Genomic DNA, 19398 nt, shown 5'->3' with positions numbered 1-19398 from the left:
ACTATCATTCCCTCGATTTGCTACACCAACACATATTAGGCCTTATTGTATTATAATAATGACATTTCTTAACATATTAGGCCTTATTGTATTATAATAATGACATTTCTTAACTAACTTTAGACCTTTCATTTGCTTCAAAAGATACATGGCTTTCTATCCACAGCAAAAATTTTTATTAGTTTACGATAAGGAAAGCCACTTACCAGAGTCAGGAGGCAGAACCGAAGCTCGTTATCCTGATAATCAGTTCCTGTGACAGGACCATAGATTTTTCCACCAGTTTTTCCCCATACCTTAAATATCATATTGAAACCCCCATGTTATTTAGCAGATGAAATACAAAATTTGTCAATAGTAGATGCAGTAAATACAAACCTTTTCCAGAAATATGGGGTGATCGACAAACACTCGATCAACACCTCTTTTGTAGCAGTGGAAAAAGCGAACTTGTTCAACTTCATCCCCAACTTTTATCTAGAAAAATGGGAAGTTATACAATCAATCTTTCAGGTTATACATATTTCAGCTGTAACACTTGTATCCCCAACTGTACAATCTATCTTTCAGGTTATACATACTTCAGCTATGACACTTGTATCCCATGCATCCTTGTATTGATCGTGACGAGGGGATATTACCATGACACGATGTCCATTTGCCTAAACGAAAATAAATAACATTAGAAATTCATACAAAGTGATCAGTTTAATGTACAGAGGAGAATGTAAATGCTAACCGCCATGGCCGGGGGCAATCCTCCAAGAACATCGCCAAGTCCCCCGGTTTTGCTCCAGGGAGCCATCTCAGCACCAACAAAGATTATGTTCATACCAGTTCCACATAAGATGACTGCTGAAGGTCTACAATCTCTTGAAACCCTCCTACCTCGCCTAGAGGTGATCTTTGCATCTGTTCGCATCTGAACCAAATTCACCGGATTCTGTGCCCTAAGCCCATGATAAGCTGAGGTTTCACTCCTCAAGTATGGTATCCTTCTGATTTGAAAGGCTCTAGGCTCTGATTCAGTGCCTGGCTCATATTTGGCATGCGAGCTAGTTGAGATAAAGTGTGAAGCAGTCACAGCAGCCATTGGCAGTCACTGCAATAGAATTGTATAAACAAAGGCATTTCAGAAAAAAGGATAGATGTTTTGAATTTCGGCGAGAATCGGCAACATGGGAAGAAATGAAAATCTTGAGTTCTAGACTCTTATGAAGTTCATTCTTCAATGCAACTTAACAAAGATTTAAGAAATTTGTGTTCATAGCTGCTATCAATTATCAGAAAATATGATTGTTATAATACAAGATGGTTGAACTTATATTCTAGCACTGTATCATCAATAAACAAACTTGTTTGGATATAGCAAATAAAGAAACTTGATTTCAACATCGTAGGGATATACTGTAGAAGTTACTAGATAAAACTTGACCCAACTGAGCATAGAGCTGGTTTCAAACAAAATTAAACGCTCATCTAAAATTACTGTCAAAATAAACAGATAAATAATGCCACAAAAATGTGCAGTGGGTAGATGCAGTGGGTAGATGACTCATGTATCTTGCTAAAGATTCTCAATGATAAGTGCAAACCTATCACATTTCGTTCGAAAGACGGCTAGGGCTCCTCAGAAAACATATGCTCCATCATGGAGTTTTCACACACCAAACTTAAATCTTTACGTTTTTGTTTCAAGAGTAAACATAAGCATTAAGTTTCCCCACCATCCTAATTTGATCCGAACAAGGGATGATCCAGCATTGTCTGATAGAGTTTTTCCTAAGTACACCCCCAACAAAAAAAGTTGGAAAAAGATCGAACTTTCATCAAAATTTAAAGTTTTCTTGCATCACAATTTAACAACCTAAGGAGGATCAACATCTTCTTCTATAGTAATTGTCTTACTAACCACGAAAAAGAAAACAGATTGTTATTACTCAAAACTCAGGATTCACCAAAAATATCATATACTAAAAAAATTCTTCAAATGTAAGAGGAAGAAAAAGGAAATTAAACCCCAATTAATTCATTTAAAAAATTCAGAATCTCTCCAAATGAAGGAGGATACAACATTATCTCCCATAAGATTTTTCGTGATTACACCCAAAAAAGGAAAAAATTGAACTTTTGATTAACAATCAAAGATTTCTATCTTCCTATATCATAATTGAACAAAGAAAGAAGGATCAACATCTGATTCCGTAAAAAAATTCTTAATTAAATTACGCAAAAGGAAAATACGCTTTAATTTACCAAAAATATTATATACCACCGAAACTCTTCAAACGTAGGAGAAAGAAAAACAAAATTAGACCTCAATTAGTTCAGCAAAAAATCACAAAAATAGAAAAAAAAATAACCTGATCGAGATCGAGAACTTGGTACGGGCTTTAGTGAATCGAGACGATGGAGGGATCCGAACCACAAATGTCTGCTCACAACTTTTCGAGAAGTAGCAAAGCTCGGGCCTTTGTACTCGTTGTGCACGAGACGAGACGCAGTGACGAAACGTGGCTCAATCACAGTGGTTGGCAGATAGTAGCCTCCCGTGCTCAGCGGTGCCGCTGCGGCCCGAGGGCAAGTGGGTAGAACTTCGGGTGGCAAGTTCGGTGCGAGGGGATTTACCGGGGCAGGAGAACCGTCAGCGTGAGATCTTTTCCCAGCTTTCGCTGGGGAAAGCGTAGCGCCGAGAGGAGAGCTACTGGCGTTCCATATTTTCCTCCTCCTGCGCGTCGCCACGCTCGTGCGGGGCCCACGAGGGCGATTATTGATGCTTTGTGCGCCTCTAATTCGTGGAGGTGTGGGACTGAGGGGGGGTGATGTGACGGAAATACCCCTCTTTGGAAGCAGGTGTGGGACTGAGGGGGGTGATGTGACGGAAATACCCCTCTTTGGAAGCGCTTGGGGGACTGGGAATGGCTGTGGGGTTCCAAGAATCGTCTGCCAACATTACCCCTCTTTGGAAGCGCTTGGGGGACTGGGAATGGCTGTGGGGTTCCAAGAATCGTCTGCCAACATTTTAATCAAAGGTTTTGATTGTGACATGGGGTTCTCCGGGAACCAGAAAAAAGGTCTACATAATTAACGCCTTTGTTTTGTTTATTTACTCAAGAAATATTGATGCGTGAGTCTAGGGCTGAGCACGGTTCGGTCCAAACCGAAAAAACTGACCGAACCGACCCGAAAAAATCGGTTTTAAGAGTAGGACGGTTCGGGTCGGGTTGAAAACTTTTTAACCCGAACCGACCCGAACCGGCCGAATACCCCATGGTCTAAATATTCATTCTTCTCAAACCCGACCCGTCCCAAAAAACAATCTCAGTCTCTCAAACCCTAAACGCCTAAACTTCCCTTCCCACTTTCCCAGTCGCCTCCTCAGTTCCTCTCTCTCACTCTCTCTCACTCCTCAGTCCTCAGTTCCACGGTGCACCTCTCTCACTTCTTCTTCCTCTTCTTCACTTCCGCAGTCTTCATGGCCGAGGCCGAAACATCTCCTCAGGCTCAGGATCTGTCTCCGGCTTTGGGGGGACATCCGCACCTGTCGACGTCGCCGAGGCCGAGATATAAACTTTATCTTTTGCTCTTCTTCAAGCTTCTAACTGCGATTATTCTTTAATTTTGATTTATTTCCTTGGATACAACAGCTAGTAAGTTGAGATATCGGCCTATCAGTTTCCTGTTCATTTATGCACTCTTATTCTCTTGTGATTTCTGAGTTTGTGCTCTGATAACGATCCTTAATTTGTTTTCTGGTATATATGTTTTCATGGATGATGATTTTGTTCCTTTTTTCCCCTATTGTTTTTCCAAATTAAGTCGGCAACCCCTGAAATACTACTATTTAATATTCATGGGATCCCTTACCCGTCACGATATATTCTATTTGATTTAGTATTTGGCAAGTCTACTGTTTTAATCATTCTGAAAATGAAGTTAGAACCGAACAAACTGAACCAAACCGCACCGAACCGACTTGCAACGGTTCAGTTTGGTTTTGAATTATATGCGGTTCGGTTCGGTTGTTCAAAATTTGGTAAAAAACGACCCGAACCGAATCGTGCTCAGCCCTACGTGAGTCTACTTCGCCGTCGTGGATGTATAATTTAATTGGAGGGATCACTACAAATGAGACGTCCTTGGAGGTTTTTTGAGGTTTTTGAACTATAAAATTATAACTTTTAATTCTCAGCATATGATTTTATTTTAAATAATTTTACAAAAATTATCACTGGATAAAGTAATTTAGGTTCCGATAAGAAATATTTTTCTCCTATTTTACATGAAATCATAGCAGAGTGATTTTGCCTTGGAGACCCCTCTCAGTTCGTAGTCTAGGTGCCGCCGAGGGGATTTTGTCGTAAAGTTTCTTTGTGATTCTACTAGGCAACTTCAACATTCCAATGCTTTCGTTTTAATCTCCTCTTGAAGATCTCGTTGTTGCTGCATCAAAAGTCTCCTCAAACCTTGTCGATTTCATCTTCTCACCGGCAATCTCGTAGGCTTTTCTCATCTTGTGTGCATTTCATTGATCTCAATCTCTCACACATATTCTCGTCGATATTTTATTCTTGCACGTCGCTATATTGACCTCTTATCACATGCAACCTCGTTGACTTTCTTTTTCATGTGCAGTCTTGTTTTTTGCTCGCATATAGTCTTATCGGTCTCATCTACCTGTGTGTCCCATGTTTGATCGACATCATCGCCCAAGCTTTTCCATACATTCATTAGCAAATTTGGCTTCGATAGGATCATATCGGATTTGAAGGACATTGATGTGGCAGTAGAAGATGAGCATCAAGCACTTCTGTTACTTCTTTCTTTACCAAAGTCTTATGAAAACCTGGTACAAACATTGATACTTGTAGGTGATAATTTGAAGATGGATGAGACTAGAACGGCGCTTCTAGCCGATGACCTTCGAAAAATTACAACTAGTGAAATGACCACTAGTGGTAACAAGAAGCAAGCACATGGATTTTTTGTAAGAGGAAGGAGCAATGAGCGAGGAAAATGTAAGAGAGGAAAGCCTAGATCGAAATCAAGACCTCTTGCAAGAAGATCGTGTTTTAAATGCGGTAAGCTTGGGCATTTCAAGGTTGATTGTCCTAATAAGAGAGTAGGTGAGAAGAAGAACAACAATAAAACCGAGAGAAGAGAAGGCAAGGAAAAGGCAAGCTATATCTCGGAGGGACTTAGTGATATCAAGGAAGGGTCTAGATCTGCTCGGCAAAGAACGTTTGCTGAAGAACATGAAGAAACCTTGCATGGATTTTTGCGAGGATTATGTGTACGGAAAGGCGCACAGGGTCCAGTTCTTGAAAAGCAAGCACAAAATTAGAGGTATATTAGATTATATGCATACAGATGTTTAGGGTCCAGCTCCGACAATTTCCTCGGGTGGTTCCAGGAAATTTGTCTTGTTTATAGATGATTATTCTAGGTATGTTTGGATTTATTTTCTTAAGCATAATAATAAGGTATTCGAGACATTCAAGAAGTGGAAAGAAATGGTTAAGAACAGAACAGGCAGAAAATTAAAGACACCGAGATTTGAAAACGGTACAGAGTATACATTGTTGACCCTATAGTTTTGATGATGATTTGTCAAACAATTTATCGCAAATATATTCTATAGTTTTTGTGTTTATGTTTCTCTTTTCAGGTATTTCAACACACGTCAATCCAGCGTTAAAGATTCAATTTCATATGTGTGGATTTACCTAGGTATATGTTTGGTTTACTTACATATATTGTATGATTATATCTAAGCTCATATATGTACACTTAACACGATTTTTGACGTTTTCTATCATATAAATGATTTTTCATCAAACGTTGTTACTAACTTTTATCTCATGTTTACAGCTCTTTCATACTTCATTATATACATATAATACATACACAATATATATATACATATTTACAAGCTCTATGTCAATTTTCATGTTCACGAAAAACAGGTTTTCTGAACACTTTTCAAAAACAGGGAGTTTTCACAAACGAAAATTGATTTTCCAAAAATTCCTTTTCAAACATGTTTATTTCATCATTTAGAAACTTTCCCCAAAGTTTCACTATTTTTGGATTTGATTTGATATTTTTAATGAATTTTCAAAACAGCCCAAAAACCTATCAATATGCAATGTATCAGATTCCGGTCGACCGCCGCGGTCGACCGCCAGTTGCAATTTTTCTGAGCTTGCCTTTTTTGTGCTCGCGGTCGACCGTGACGGTCGACCGTGAAAACATCCAGAGACTTTCGACCACCAGCTTTAAAATGTTATTTTCTGAGTTTTTGAGCTTCGCGGTCGACCGGACCTGTCGACCGCCGAGTTGTCAGAACTTTTATAACAGCTAGTTTTTTCAGCTGTTTTCAAACTGATTTTTTGGTCTTTTACTTATTTCTTACTGTTGTATTGGGGTGCTATATATACCCCATTGCTGCTCTTTCTTTATATATCTAAGAAATCCAAGTTTGTTGTTTAACAAAATATTAATTGTGTTTAAGAGCTATTTAATAGTTGATTTCATCAATCAGTTTTCAAGAAAAGTTTTTCTACAACAAGAAGTGGCCTTCAAATCTTATTGGAATCATCTCTACTGCTCTTCTTGTTTGAGAAGTCTTCTAAACTCTTATATAGCTTATTATTTCATTTTCATTTCATTTAGCTATATCTATTGAGTTTCATTCACTGTTATCACACACACTTATTGAGCTTAATATTTTCATACCATATAGTGTGGGTTGTGGGATGTGATTTAGTGAGTGTGAGCTTCATTGTGTTCTCACTTGTTATTTGAGAACAAATCATTGTATTTAACTTTTATTTGTGAGAATCACTTGTAATACACTTGTACACCGAGAGAAGTGTGAGGCGAGACACGGGGTCGAATCCAATAGGAGTGGCGTCGATTGATGAACCAAGGAGAGGTAGTAATCGAGCACTTGAGGAGGAGGACACGGGGTAGATTCCTACACTTAGTGTGTAAAGTGTGATTGCATAGTGTTTGTGTAGTGTGAGAGTTTTCGGTAATCTTGCAAACCGAGTGTGTAGAAGTTCCAGCTTCCAAACCGGATTGTGATAGTGGATATCTCCTCGAGGTGAGGAGCGGGGACGTAGGTCGTGGTGACCGAACCTCGTAAACATATCGTGTGTTTGTGTTTTGCTTAGCGTATATTTTATTCATCATTATTTGTTCATATCCATATCATATCTCTTCTTGCAAGATCAAATTGATCAACATAATTTTAATTAGCATTTAATTGAGATTAGATTAGCATAAGACCTTAATCACCCCCTCTCTAGGGTCTAACACAAGGGTTCATGGGTTCGGTACTAACCTAAGATGAAGAAGACGACCATTTGCGAAAGAAGAATCCACGGCAATCGCCTCAGACACAATCAAACCCGAAGCCCTAGGTTTGGGGAAAGAACTTGGGGTTAAAATCAAATTGAAGGCTTGAATCATGAAGTTTACCTGGAGACTAAGGTAGATGAAGGACAAACTTGGCAATGAGAACAAACTCAAGGGACTTAAACTTGAGATTTAAAGCGATGCCTATGTTGTTCCCATTTTGGAAAAATCCAAATGGTGTGAGAATGATAAAAGATTGTTTAACATGAATAAGCTTTTGTTAGAATATTTGATTAACGCTTTTCACTCATTGTTTTCTAACAAATTTGCTAATTTTGATAGTGCTTACGCTTTATGGAAACTTATTGAAGCACATGAAGAGAAATTGGAGGCTATTCAACAAGCGTTGAAAAATCCCGCTTTGAGTTCTAAGGAAGCCTCATCCCCATATACAATACCACTAGGTGATAACCCTAGTGAGGTATGCGATAACGATGATATTATTACTTTTGATGAACTTGCTCTTGAGTTTGAAAAATTACACAATTGCTATATTGATGTAAAGAGTAAGTATGTTAATATGAAATCCACTCATGAAACACTAGCTACTAAGTTTAATTTTATTGCAAATGAAAATATAATTCTTAAAGAATGCAATGAAAATTTGAAAATTGAAAATGCTAGTTTGCTTCATGAAAAACGTGATGCTATGTTAGAAGTAGATAAGTTGAAATCTATGATGAGTAATCTTGTTTATCCTACTTCTAGTAGCAATGCTTGTATGCACAATGATGAGTTGAATCAAATGAGAAAAAGAATATCTACCTTAGATTCAACACTAAATACTTGTATTGCTAATAATAAAAAGCTTATGGACTTATGTGCAAAGGTTAATGTTAATTCTTCCAAGAAACCTATTCACTATGCACATATGTATGACAAAATTCACAAATGTTCTATTTGCGGTCTTAAAGGCCATTTAGCTCAATTTTGTCATAATGCACCAAAAATTGACAAACATATTCATGATTGTGCATCCCATCAAGCTTCTTCATCACATACACATGTACACACACATAGTGTAAATCATAAACATGCTCATGTGTATAAATGTGATTATTGTGGTCGTTTTGGTCATTTGGCTATGTTTTGTTTCGATTTGAAAAGAAATTCTCGTTTGCAAAATAATTACAAAGAAAAATCTATTTTTGCAAATAAACCACGTGCATTCCATTTTGATCAACGTAAACAATTCAAACCTCTACATTGCACAAATTGCAATCGTATGGGTCACATTTACAATTTTTGCTTTGATCGTATAGGTGCACAAAATACGCTCAAACGGGTTCATAACCCTAGGGCCTTGGATTAATTTTTGCTTTGATCGTATAGGTGCACAAAATACGCTCAAACGGGTTCATAACCCTAGGGCCTTGGATTTAAATGATAGGGGTCATGTCCCAAGTTCTAGTTGTACCAAAATGATTTGGGTACCAAAATGATTTTTATAGTATTTCTTTTGTTTTTGATGGTTTGTTTTGTTCTTATTTTGAATAATTGGTTTTTGAGTTGTTAATGACAAATTGTATTTTTTTGCAAAAAAGAATTATTTGCATGATCTTATAGCTAAAAACATTTATATATATCTTATAAAACTTTTGGTATATTATAAAACAAATTTCTTAAAGGTTCAAATTAAAAATTCTTTCAAAATCTTGTTTTTAAGTTGCCTGCACATTTTATCTTCTCGTGGTCGACCGACCCGGTCGACCGACGAAGTCTCTGTAAGTTGTTTCGGTCGACCGCGTCGGTCGACCGACAGAGAATTTTCAGCAGCGATTTGTGATTTTATCGGGTTTCGGTTTTTTATTGGATAACTATTTTTGGACCCGAACTCTTCATCACCATTGATCCTATCATTGAGTCAATCCCAGCCCTTCTCTCATCTCTCATAACATCCGACTCCTCATTTTCTCCCCAATTCGAAATTTCTCCCAAATCTGTCGATTCTGGTATTTATCGGTCGACTGCATCTATTGATCGACTGCGGTGCTCTCATCCTCCTTCGATCTCTGTCAGATTTTGTGGGTAAATTCTTCCCTTATCTCTTGATTTCTGTGTTCTTATGTTTATAATTTTTCAATCTAGGGTTTCTGTTTTAGGGTAGTTCTTAATCTGCTCTAAATTTCCTTTTGTTGTTTCCAGGGGTTTCTAATTTATATCATATCTGATCAAAACCCTAATCTATCATGCCTCCCAAAAAGAGATCAAAACCTGAGTCTAGTTCATCCTCTAAAAAGGCTTCTCATTATGAAGATTTTCTTTTGTTTAAATCTCTTGTTAAAAAATACAGGGAGTTGTGCAAATTGAAAATTATTCCAACCAGATATATCAAATTCAATCACTTAGCCATGTATGACACTCTCACAATTCTTCATGATGTTGGGTTGGCTAGGCTATTAGATGAGGAAGATAAAGTTCCTTATTATCCTTTTCTAGTTTATCTGTTTTATGCCAACCTGTCTGTAGTATCCTCTGCTGATGGTCGTCAGACCATTACTTCATCTGTTAAAAATGTTAAAATATCCTTTTCTGCCAACGAACTTGCGGGGATTCTTAAAATCCGAACAGGTGACGTCGACCTCATGTCTGTTGAGCTTGGTGATCCAGCTGTAAACCAACTCATGTTTAAGCCCGGTTGCTCCTATCCTATGAACAATAATTCTCTCAATCCAAATGCCAAACTCATTGCTAGAATCGTTGCTCATAACTTGATTCCTAAAACCGGTAGTTTCGATCACTTTGCTTCTGACAAGATAAATGCTGTGTATGCCATTTTTGCCAAAATAAAAGTAGATTGGGCAACTGTTTTCCTCAATAATATGGCTTCAAAGCATGTCAAATTTCTACCCTTTGGTTCCTTTATCACTCTTATCCTTTAACACTTCGGTGTTGATCTCACCAATGAACCCAAAATTGAATCTAAGAAGGATTTCTTTGATAGGGTTTCTTCGGTGTTGATCTCACCAATGAACCCAAAATTGAATCTAAGAAGGATTTCTTTGATAGGGTTTCTCTTTCCAGAATGCAGATTTCCTTTTCTGATCTCACTCAGTCATCATCCTCTCGTTCCCGGTCTAGAGCTTCTTCCTCATCCACTTCTGATATTTGTGACCGTCTGGACCGTCTTGAGACTCAGTTCTCAAACGTTCAGAAGAAAGTCTCAACTATCCAAAGGGATGTTAGGACCATTCTTTCATATCAGCGTCAGTCTCTCGGGATTCCGGATCCCTCTTCTAGTTCTGAGTCTGATTCTGAGGAGGACCCTGCTGATGGCTCAGGCTCTTCTGATGGTGATGGCGATGGTGATGATGATGGTGATGATGATTGATCTTACAGCTTATTGGAGCTCTTTTGATTGACTTTCATGCTTTTGATGTTCCATTTTGAGTTATAAAACTTGATATCTATGTTTTTTGTTTGAGTGTAATAACTCTATATTAGTGTGGAACTATGTGACTTTTTATGTATGGTTTGCTATCTTGTGGAAAAAACTATGTTTATGCAAAACCATGTTGTTTCTAAATGCTTAAGTGATGATTTGTATTTTATTATGTTAGTTTATCTTTTCTGTGATCAATGCATGGTTGAAACAATGTTCATGTTTTGTTTGTGGAATATAAGTTGCTAATGATGAGTTCATTGATTTATATACTATTTATGATTATTTTTGATGGATAATTGTTGTTTAGCTCCTATATTTGTTCAATAGATGTCATTTATTCAATTTGACAGGGGTAGTTTTTGGTATATTTTTTTTTCTGTGCTTATATGCAGGGGGAGCATTGCTCCTAATTTGTTTCGTCTTCCCTTTTTTGATGTTGTCAAAGGGGGAGAAAAATCCATTCATTCATACTCTTATATGGCTTATGATATTCATGTATGTTTCATTAATGTTTGGCTTATATGTGGGTTATCTGTTTAGAATTCATATTTATGTATAAATTGTTTGCCATCATCAAAAAGGGGGAGATTGTTGACCCTATAGTTTTGATGATGATTTGTCAAACAATTTATCGCTAATATATTCTATAGTTTTTGTGTTCATGTTTCTCTTTTCAGGTATTTCAACACACGTCAATCCAGCGTTAAAGATTCAAGTTCATATGTGTGGATTTACCTAGGTATATGTTTGGTTTACTTACATATATTGTATGATTATTGTAGGCGTATAAAACTGCTTATAGGTCCCTTAACACAGCTCGGCACGTTGATTCGACAAACCAACCATCGGGCGATATATCCAAGCAGGATCGTTAGACCACAACACCAAAGCGGATTTACTGCCAAATCAGGATCCGGACTGCCAAATCAGAGTCCAGATCAACAATGAAGTTCGAATAAACCGCGAAACGGACGAAACGGCACACCCCGGGAAGAGCTCGGCCAAGACCGAGCCGCTCAGGTGGCTCACCGAGCCACCTTGTGGTGGCTCGGCGGCCACCGAGGTGGCTCGGCCACCACCGAGCCACCAAAAGGTGGCTCGGTGGCGCCAAGACCACCTTTTGGCTGCTCGGTTGCCGAGGCCACCTAGCGTGGCCTCGATCGCCACCTGGCCGCGAGCCACCTGGCCAGAGCACACCAGATCTGGGCCCAGATCTGAGCCCAGATCTGGTTTGATGATGGCCTATAAATAGAGAATGGAGGGCTCTTTTGAAGTTTTGGAACTTTTGGGGGGAAACTCTGTAAGACTTAAAGGCTCAAGACTAAAAAAGGTTGGAGCTTTGGAGCTTTGAATGAAGACTCAGACTTTTAGATCTGGTCTTGGGCGATCATCCACGCCAAATAAGGCAGGAGTTCGAGAGAGGATCAAGATCTGAGATCTACGACGGTCATCACTCGAGATGCAAAAACTTGGTTTTTGGATCCTGAGAAGCAGTATATTGAATTCGCATTGCGCCGTATTATCGCTTACTTAGGGCTATTATTATACCCAGGTGAAAATAATCCCCTCGGCTTGTTATTTCCTCGTGAAATAACACCCATGCATACGTGTAGATACACCCGACAGATCGCGCGGTGGTCCACGGATAACCCTCCGGCGCAGGCGAAGAACCACACAAGGCAAGAGACCGCAAACAGGAGATTTGTGATTTGTTCCAGAAAAGGAAGTTGGTGAATCTTTAAGCATTTTTGATTTTGTTGTAACCGGATCTTATAAAAAGACCGGATCTTTTGTAAGCCGATAAACTGTTGGCACAAGAAAAGCAATGAGCTCAAATGAAAGCAATTTTCGCGCCGCGAGCAGAAAAACTGGCGACCACAGTGGGAGCCACCGATCTCGCTGCCGAGATCGTTGCGTCGCAGCCGCGGATCTCAATCCCGGTCGAGGAGGAGGTCGAGTATGAATTCGACCAACAAAAGTTCGAGGAGTATCTGTCATCCTCGTCCGGATCCACCTCCCCCCTCAAGTCCAAGAAGTTCTCTTCCAGGAGAAAAGTCCGTTGGTACGAAGAAGTGCAGAGTACCAACAAAGATCTCACCCCAATTGATGCCGAAGTTGTATTGGGTGAAGCTCCACCGACCTCCAACCAGGTCAAATCTGTTCTCGCCAATGCCTCCGCCGCTGAGGGCGTAGTAACTCTCTCAAAGAGAGCCCGCCAGAGGCGACGTCAACGCCTGGCGCGGCAATTCGCGAAGGCAATGGAGTCCACTGACGGAATCCGCTATAACACGGATCTGAAGAGCAGGAGAGGCAAACAGCCTCAACAAACAATGAATGACAGCTCCTCCAAACCGCCAACGAATAAATGGATCCGTGTCAAACGGAATCGTTAAACACTTGATGAGCGCATTCACAAGCGCCGCGCACTATCAGCGCAAGCACGGGCTCAAGTCCAAGAAGCCCGCAGAAGACTGCAGAAGAAAGTGGCCAAAAAGCCGCCACCAACCCGCCAAGTATGGAGGCCGAAGTCTGAAGCGGCGATTCAGGCTAAAGAGCAACCTTTGCAGCCTTCAGCAAAAGTTCAACCTCCGGCGAACCAACCTAAATCGCCGATAATTCCCATAGCTGCTCCGGGAGATCCCGCAGGACCATCCCGAAGAAGGAGGTCAGTTTTGGAGCACTTCGGTCCACTTCCCGATTAGCGATGCAAAGCTCCAGTTCAAGAACGTTTGGGCCCGATAAAGAATCCCCAAACGACTCAACATGCTGGGAGTCGCCGCCACCCTCAACATGACAAAGAGATCAGGGCAGCTAGGCGCACCAATTTGCGCATTGAAGTCCAGGAGCCAGCTGAGAATTCACGCCCACAAAGGCATGTTTCGAGGCGCGTGACTCTTGAAAGCCCAAGGAAGGCAGTTCGCCCTCAGAAGGAAACATTGTCGTCTGATGACGATAGCGTTATACCTGAGAAGTCGTGCCAACACACGATAGGTTACTCCGACCTTCAAACCGACGAGTTGTACTATCGTGGTGGGGGTACAAGTAAAACCAGGAAAAGGAGTCCTCGAGAACTAGAAACTCAATGCCCCTGTTCAAACTCATTCGGGCAGTATTATCTGAGTGTAACTGCATCAAGACAGTCCCCGAAAGAATTTCGGTTTTCGAAAGGATCAGTACCAAAACGCCAAAACCAAGGCCTAGGCGTTTCCGACAAAGAAGAACGGTAGTTGAAGATGGAGGATTTCCGAGGGTCACCACTAATATGACCAGCAAAGGGACATCGACACAGGATAATCCCGAGTCAATTCTGGAAGCACCCCGGCGTGTAACCCATCTGTAGTCTGGAGCCATCATACGAGGAACTTATGGTAGGATTCGGACAAGATTACCTTCAGAAGATGAAGCGAGTCACTTATGATAAGCGCGGAACAAGTGGCCAAGATGCTCGAAGAAGCCATGGCTAAACAACAGGAGAGCTTTAGGTTCGAAATGCAGATGGCCATGCAGAATATGAGAGAAATGCATGACCAACAAATCCAAGCGCTGACAAACCAGCAAGGCGAACCAAGTCGTCGCAACCAGGTTCATCAGGAAAATGAGGACACGAATGCGAATGAAGTTCATGTTTGACCCTAGAGGGGGGGTGATTGCCAATAATCCTCCCGTCAATGCAGGGGGTGGTATCGAGAATGCTAGTCATAACGCCACACTTCCACCTCAGAATCGTGCTAACGAAAATACAGGTGAAAGTTTGAAGATTAAAAACCTCGAGAGCAAAATCAATACGTTGATTTCCGCTCAAGAGATGAAAAAGACGGGCATTCCTTGTCCATACCCAAGAGAATGGGAATCAATCCCGTATCCAGCGAAGTTCAATCTAATTAACTTCACGCCGTTTGATGGGGAGGGTTCACCCACTCAGCATTTGATTTACTTCAAATCACACCTAGGGGTTATCTCTGGTAATGAGCCTCTGATGGTACGGTCCTTCGTTGACACTCTTCGTGAGCGCCTTCGATTGGTATCGCCGCCTCAAGCCAGGAAGTGTGAATAGCTGGTGATGACATGAAGGACTTAAAATTCCTCACTAACTTCTTCGACGACGACACCGAGATATCCATCAGGTCGTTGCTTGACGAGAAACAGAAAGACGGGGAATTGGTTGATACCTTCGTCAAAAGGTTCCGGAACAAGGCGATGAACTGTCGGGACCCGATCACTGAGGAGTTCATTCTCCAGACTTACCACAACAACCTCGCATTGGACGTGTTGGAAGCAATGGGGACAGCACCATCCAAAACATGGAAGGATTTGAAGGTCCGAGGTGAGCAAGCCAAACGCTTCCTCCGAAGGAAGAAGGCGGAAAGAGGCCAACAGGCGACGAATACTCCACACTCAAACTTCGCCTCAATCCCGAAGGCAGCAAAAGACTTCGGACCCGAGACTCCAAAAAGAGTACTCCTTCAAGGACGAAGACGTTCCAGCCATCTTCGAATCCCTCCTTGAAAACAACAAGATCAAGCTACCACCTATCGCAAATCAGGAGGAAGCTGACAATACTGCGGATCCGAAGTACTGTGCGTACCACAGGAGGGTCCTTCATCCCACCAAGGATTGCTTCGCTCTCAAGAATAGCATCCAAACATTGGTTGAAGCTGGCGTCATAACGCTGGGGTAAGCCAAATGAGAACGGCAAGACTCCGACAAGTATAAGAGTATAAACTGCTTCTCAAACCTCCGATCGGTATAAGAGGTTAAACTGCTCCCTGACACTACTCCAACCGGTATATGAGTCTAAACTGTTTCCTTTCTTTCACGGGAAGTTCCTGGAGAATTTTTTTACATGCAATATTCTTAAGGATAACCCGATCATGCAGCTGACACAATGATAAACCCAGTTTTGTAAGAAAAGCTGGGGGTGGATGATTCATGTAATGGGAAGTTCCCAGAAGAATGCTACATGTAGCATTCTTAGGGATAACCCTATCATTAAAAAAAAAAGAGAGGGTGATAAACACAAAACCCCCACTGTGATTTTCGAACACTCTTTTGTTAACGACTCATAATATTTCATCACAAAAACTCCCCACCGATCAGACTAATAGACGGTGGGAACACCAAAATTCTTTTCGGTTTAATTCATTCAAACTTCCGCTGTGTTCGTGCACTCAACACTTTCATGATTAGAGTCCGGATATAATGCTTGGAATTTTGATCTGTCAATCTTTGACGAATTGTCAAAACCCCTTCGTGTTAAGTCCTTATCACTTGATACTAAGAACCCATGCTGAGTGATTTGTACAAGTCAACACTCACATTGTGATTTATACTCCCACTCCCACTGTCCATTCGGTCAAACCTTCCTACAGTTAGGACCACAATCAAAATCCCCTCTCGATTCCTCCAATGAATGAGAGGTCCACTTTCAAATCGAGTGATCAAACCTTCCTACAGTTAGGGTCATCTCAAACTCCTGCTTGGTCAAACCTTCCGACAGTTAGGACCAAAACCACAATTCACTCTCGATAAACGAAAAATTCATCTTTAGTTCGGTAATCAAACCTTCCGACAGTTAGGGTTATCCGAATCTTTTCGATTCTCGGAGTGGAGATCCCACTCTTAGTTTCACCCTTCCGGATTCTAGGGGTGGAGATCCCACCTCGAGTCTCCTTTCCAGCTGAAGATAGAATATAAAATTCTTCTTCAGTGTCGGGAGATAGAATATAAAATTCTTCCTCTCCCATTTCGGGTTCGTCTTTGCCCCAAGAGAAGACACCACATTTTTCAAATCTGTGCCTCACAGGTACGGGAAATTTTATCCCGAATCCTAAGTAGGGATAAGTCAACGCCTAACACGCGTTGCCGGTTTAGTCTTTCACCGATTGAAGAAGACACCAGAATTCCAGTCTAGGAAGTTTATCCCGAATCCTAAGCAGGGATAAGTCTGCACCTAACACGCGCTATCGGTTTAGTCTTTCTCCGTAGAAAAAGACACCAGAGTTCGATTCTGGGTTATTCTATCCTGAAACCTAAGCAAGGATAAGTCTGCGTTTAACCCGCGCAACCGGTTAGTTCTTAACCGTTAAAAAGAACACCCGCCCATATATTCAACATTGTGGCAGGTTGTTATTAATAACACCAAAATCCATGCCTTACACGCATGGGGAATGTCATCCTGAATCCTAAGAAAGGATATGCCGACGCCTAACACGCGTCGCCGGTTTAGTCTTTTCTCCGTGGAGAAGACACCAGAGTTCGATTCTGGGGTATCCTATCCTAAAACCTAAGTAAGGATAAGTCTGCGCCTAACACGCGCTGCCGGTTAGTTATTAACCGTTAAAAAGAACACCCGTCCACATATTCAACATTGTAGTAGGTTGTTATTAATAACACCAAAATCCATGCCTTACACGCATAGGAAGTTTATCCCGAATCCTAAGCAGGGATAAGTCTGCGCCTAACACGCGCTACCAAACGGTAGTCGGTAAAGGCTTATCAAACTCGTTGATGGCTGAGAATTTGCCAAAAATTCTATAAATGCGAGTCATTGACGCATCAACTTTATGAGTTGGTCTCGTGACTTGGGCATCCAACAACTTCGGGATAATATCCACATATGCAGACGAAACAACTATAATAGTTGGTCCTGCAGCCCTAAATTTAAGACCGCCATGATCCAATACCTTAAGAGCTTAAACTGTGTATACTCCAATAAGGTATACGAGTATAAACTATTCCCTATTTTTGTTAAGAAGTTTCTGGAGAGTATTTTTCTAAAAATATTCTTAAGGATAACTCAACAACACTCCGAAAAGTATAAGAGTATAAACTACTTCTCAAGACTCCAGCAGACATACGAGTATAAACTGTGTCAAACGCCGGACAACGCGTTGCAAATGAAGACTCAACGCCAACAATCGATGGTCGGTTCTATGTTGAAACAGCAAACACGAGCTAAAGATCAGAAAATCAGGAAGTGACTTCAAGTTCAAAATTCCGACAACGGTCAGACAATAAATGCAGCACCGGAACCCTTGCAGACATTCGACAAAGCACCGAATAGCCTGGAGGATTAAAAGAATCAAGAATAGAAGCCATTCCAAGGTCCCGTTACACCGATTGAAGGTTGGGACAATCATATCCAAAGTATTCCAGACTCTTCTATAAAAGAATGAGGCTGAAATACTTTGGAGGGGGTATCTGTAGGCGTATAAAACTACTTATAGGTCCCTTAACACAGTTCGGCACGTTGATTCGACAAACCAACCATCGGGCGATATATCCAAGCAGGATCGTTGACTACAACACCAAAGCCGATTTACTGCCAAATCAGGATCCGGACTGCCATCAGAGTCCAGATCAACAATGAAGTTCGAATAAACCGTAAAACCGAAAAACGGGCAAAAAACCAAACACCTGGAGGGTTCGGCCAAAACCGAGCCACCTCTAGGTGGCTCGGTGGCCGAGCCACCACTTGGTGGCTCGGCCAAGGCCCAGCCACCTAGGTGGCCGGCCGAGCCACCTCTTGGTGGCTCGGTGCCCGAGCCACCTAGGTGGCCGAGCCACCCAGATCTGAGCCCAGATCTGGATTGAAATGCCTATAAATAGAGAAGGAGGTTAGATTTTTGAGAGGACTTGGAACTTTTGAGGTGAAACTCTGCCGGATTGAGAACTGAACTTCGGAGTTTTGGAGCTTTGAAGACTCGGACTTTTCAGATCTGGTTCTTGGTGATCATCCATAACACGCGCTGCCGGTTTAGTCTTTTTCCGCACAAAAAGACACCAGAGTTCGATTCTGGGGTATTCTATCCTGAAACCTAAGCAAGGATAAGTCTGTGCCTAACCCGCGCTGCCGGTTAGTTCTTAACCGTTGAAAAGAACATCCGTCCACATATTCAATATTGTGGCAGGTTGTTATTAATAACACCAAAATCCATGCCTTACACGCATGGGGAATGTCATCCTGAATCCTAAGAAAGGATATGTCGACACCTAACACGTGTCGCCGGTTTAGTCTTTTACCGATTGAAAAAGACACCAGAATACCAGTCTGGGGTATTTTTATCCCGAAGCCTAAGTAGGGATAAGTCAACGTCTAATACACGTTGCTGGGTAGCCTATTCCCATAACAATGGTAAAGCCTATGTATTCAACATCATAGCACAAAGTCTAAGAGAATTCACTCTCTTAGCACAACGTTACATGCGGAACGGATTTCGTCAATCCGCATGCTAGCCCGACTCAAACGGTAGTCGGTAAAGGCTAATCAAATCCGTTAAAGGCTTGGGGTTAGCCAAAAATCCTAAAGTCAACGCCTAACACGCGTCGCCGGGTAGTCTATTCCCGTGAGAAAGACGAAGTCTACGTATTCGAAGTCGTAGCATCAAGTCTAAGGGAGTTCATTCCTTTAGCACAACGTCACATGCGGAACGGACTTAAGACAATCCGCATGTAAGCCCGATTCAAACGGTAATCGGTAAAAGCATGTCAAATCCGTTGAAGGCTGAGGATTTGCCAAAAATCCTAAGTCAACGTCTGATACACGTTGCTGTTTAGTCTTTTCACAGGAGAAAGACGAAGTCTACGTATTC

The 19398-nt window shown here is 41.3% G+C and overlaps 2 protein-coding genes across 3 annotated transcripts in view; one reads left to right on the top strand and one right to left on the bottom strand.

The window, feature by feature from the left end:
* The window catches only part of LOC109848515 (granule-bound starch synthase 1b, chloroplastic/amyloplastic), a 15400-nt gene extending 12761 nt beyond the window's left edge, over window positions 1–2639 (bottom strand). For both annotated transcript variants that reach the window (XM_020418034.1, XM_020418035.1), the window contains exons 1-5: window positions 2364–2639; window positions 740–1102; window positions 582–662; window positions 379–477; window positions 207–296 (exon numbers count right to left, since the gene is read on the bottom strand). In XM_020418034.1, the coding sequence (XP_020273623.1) occupies window positions 207–296; window positions 379–477; window positions 582–662; window positions 740–1093 (624 nt within the window). In that variant the 5' untranslated portion in view covers window positions 1094–1102; window positions 2364–2639. The remainder of the gene's footprint in view (window positions 1–206; window positions 297–378; window positions 478–581; window positions 663–739; window positions 1103–2363) is intronic.
* On the top strand, window positions 4886–5344 carry LOC109847528 (glycine-rich RNA-binding protein RZ1A-like). The gene has a single exon (XM_020416757.1). It carries the CDS (start codon window positions 4886–4888, stop codon window positions 5342–5344), a length of 459 nt encoding a protein of 152 aa, XP_020272346.1.

This window comes from Asparagus officinalis, chromosome 7 (genome assembly GCF_001876935.1).
Source record: "Asparagus officinalis chromosome 7, Aspof.V1, whole genome shotgun sequence".
NCBI lineage: Eukaryota > Viridiplantae > Streptophyta > Magnoliopsida > Asparagales > Asparagaceae > Asparagus > Asparagus officinalis.
The sequence above is the reverse complement of the archived record's forward strand: the minus strand, read 5'-3'. Positions and strand labels throughout refer to the sequence as shown.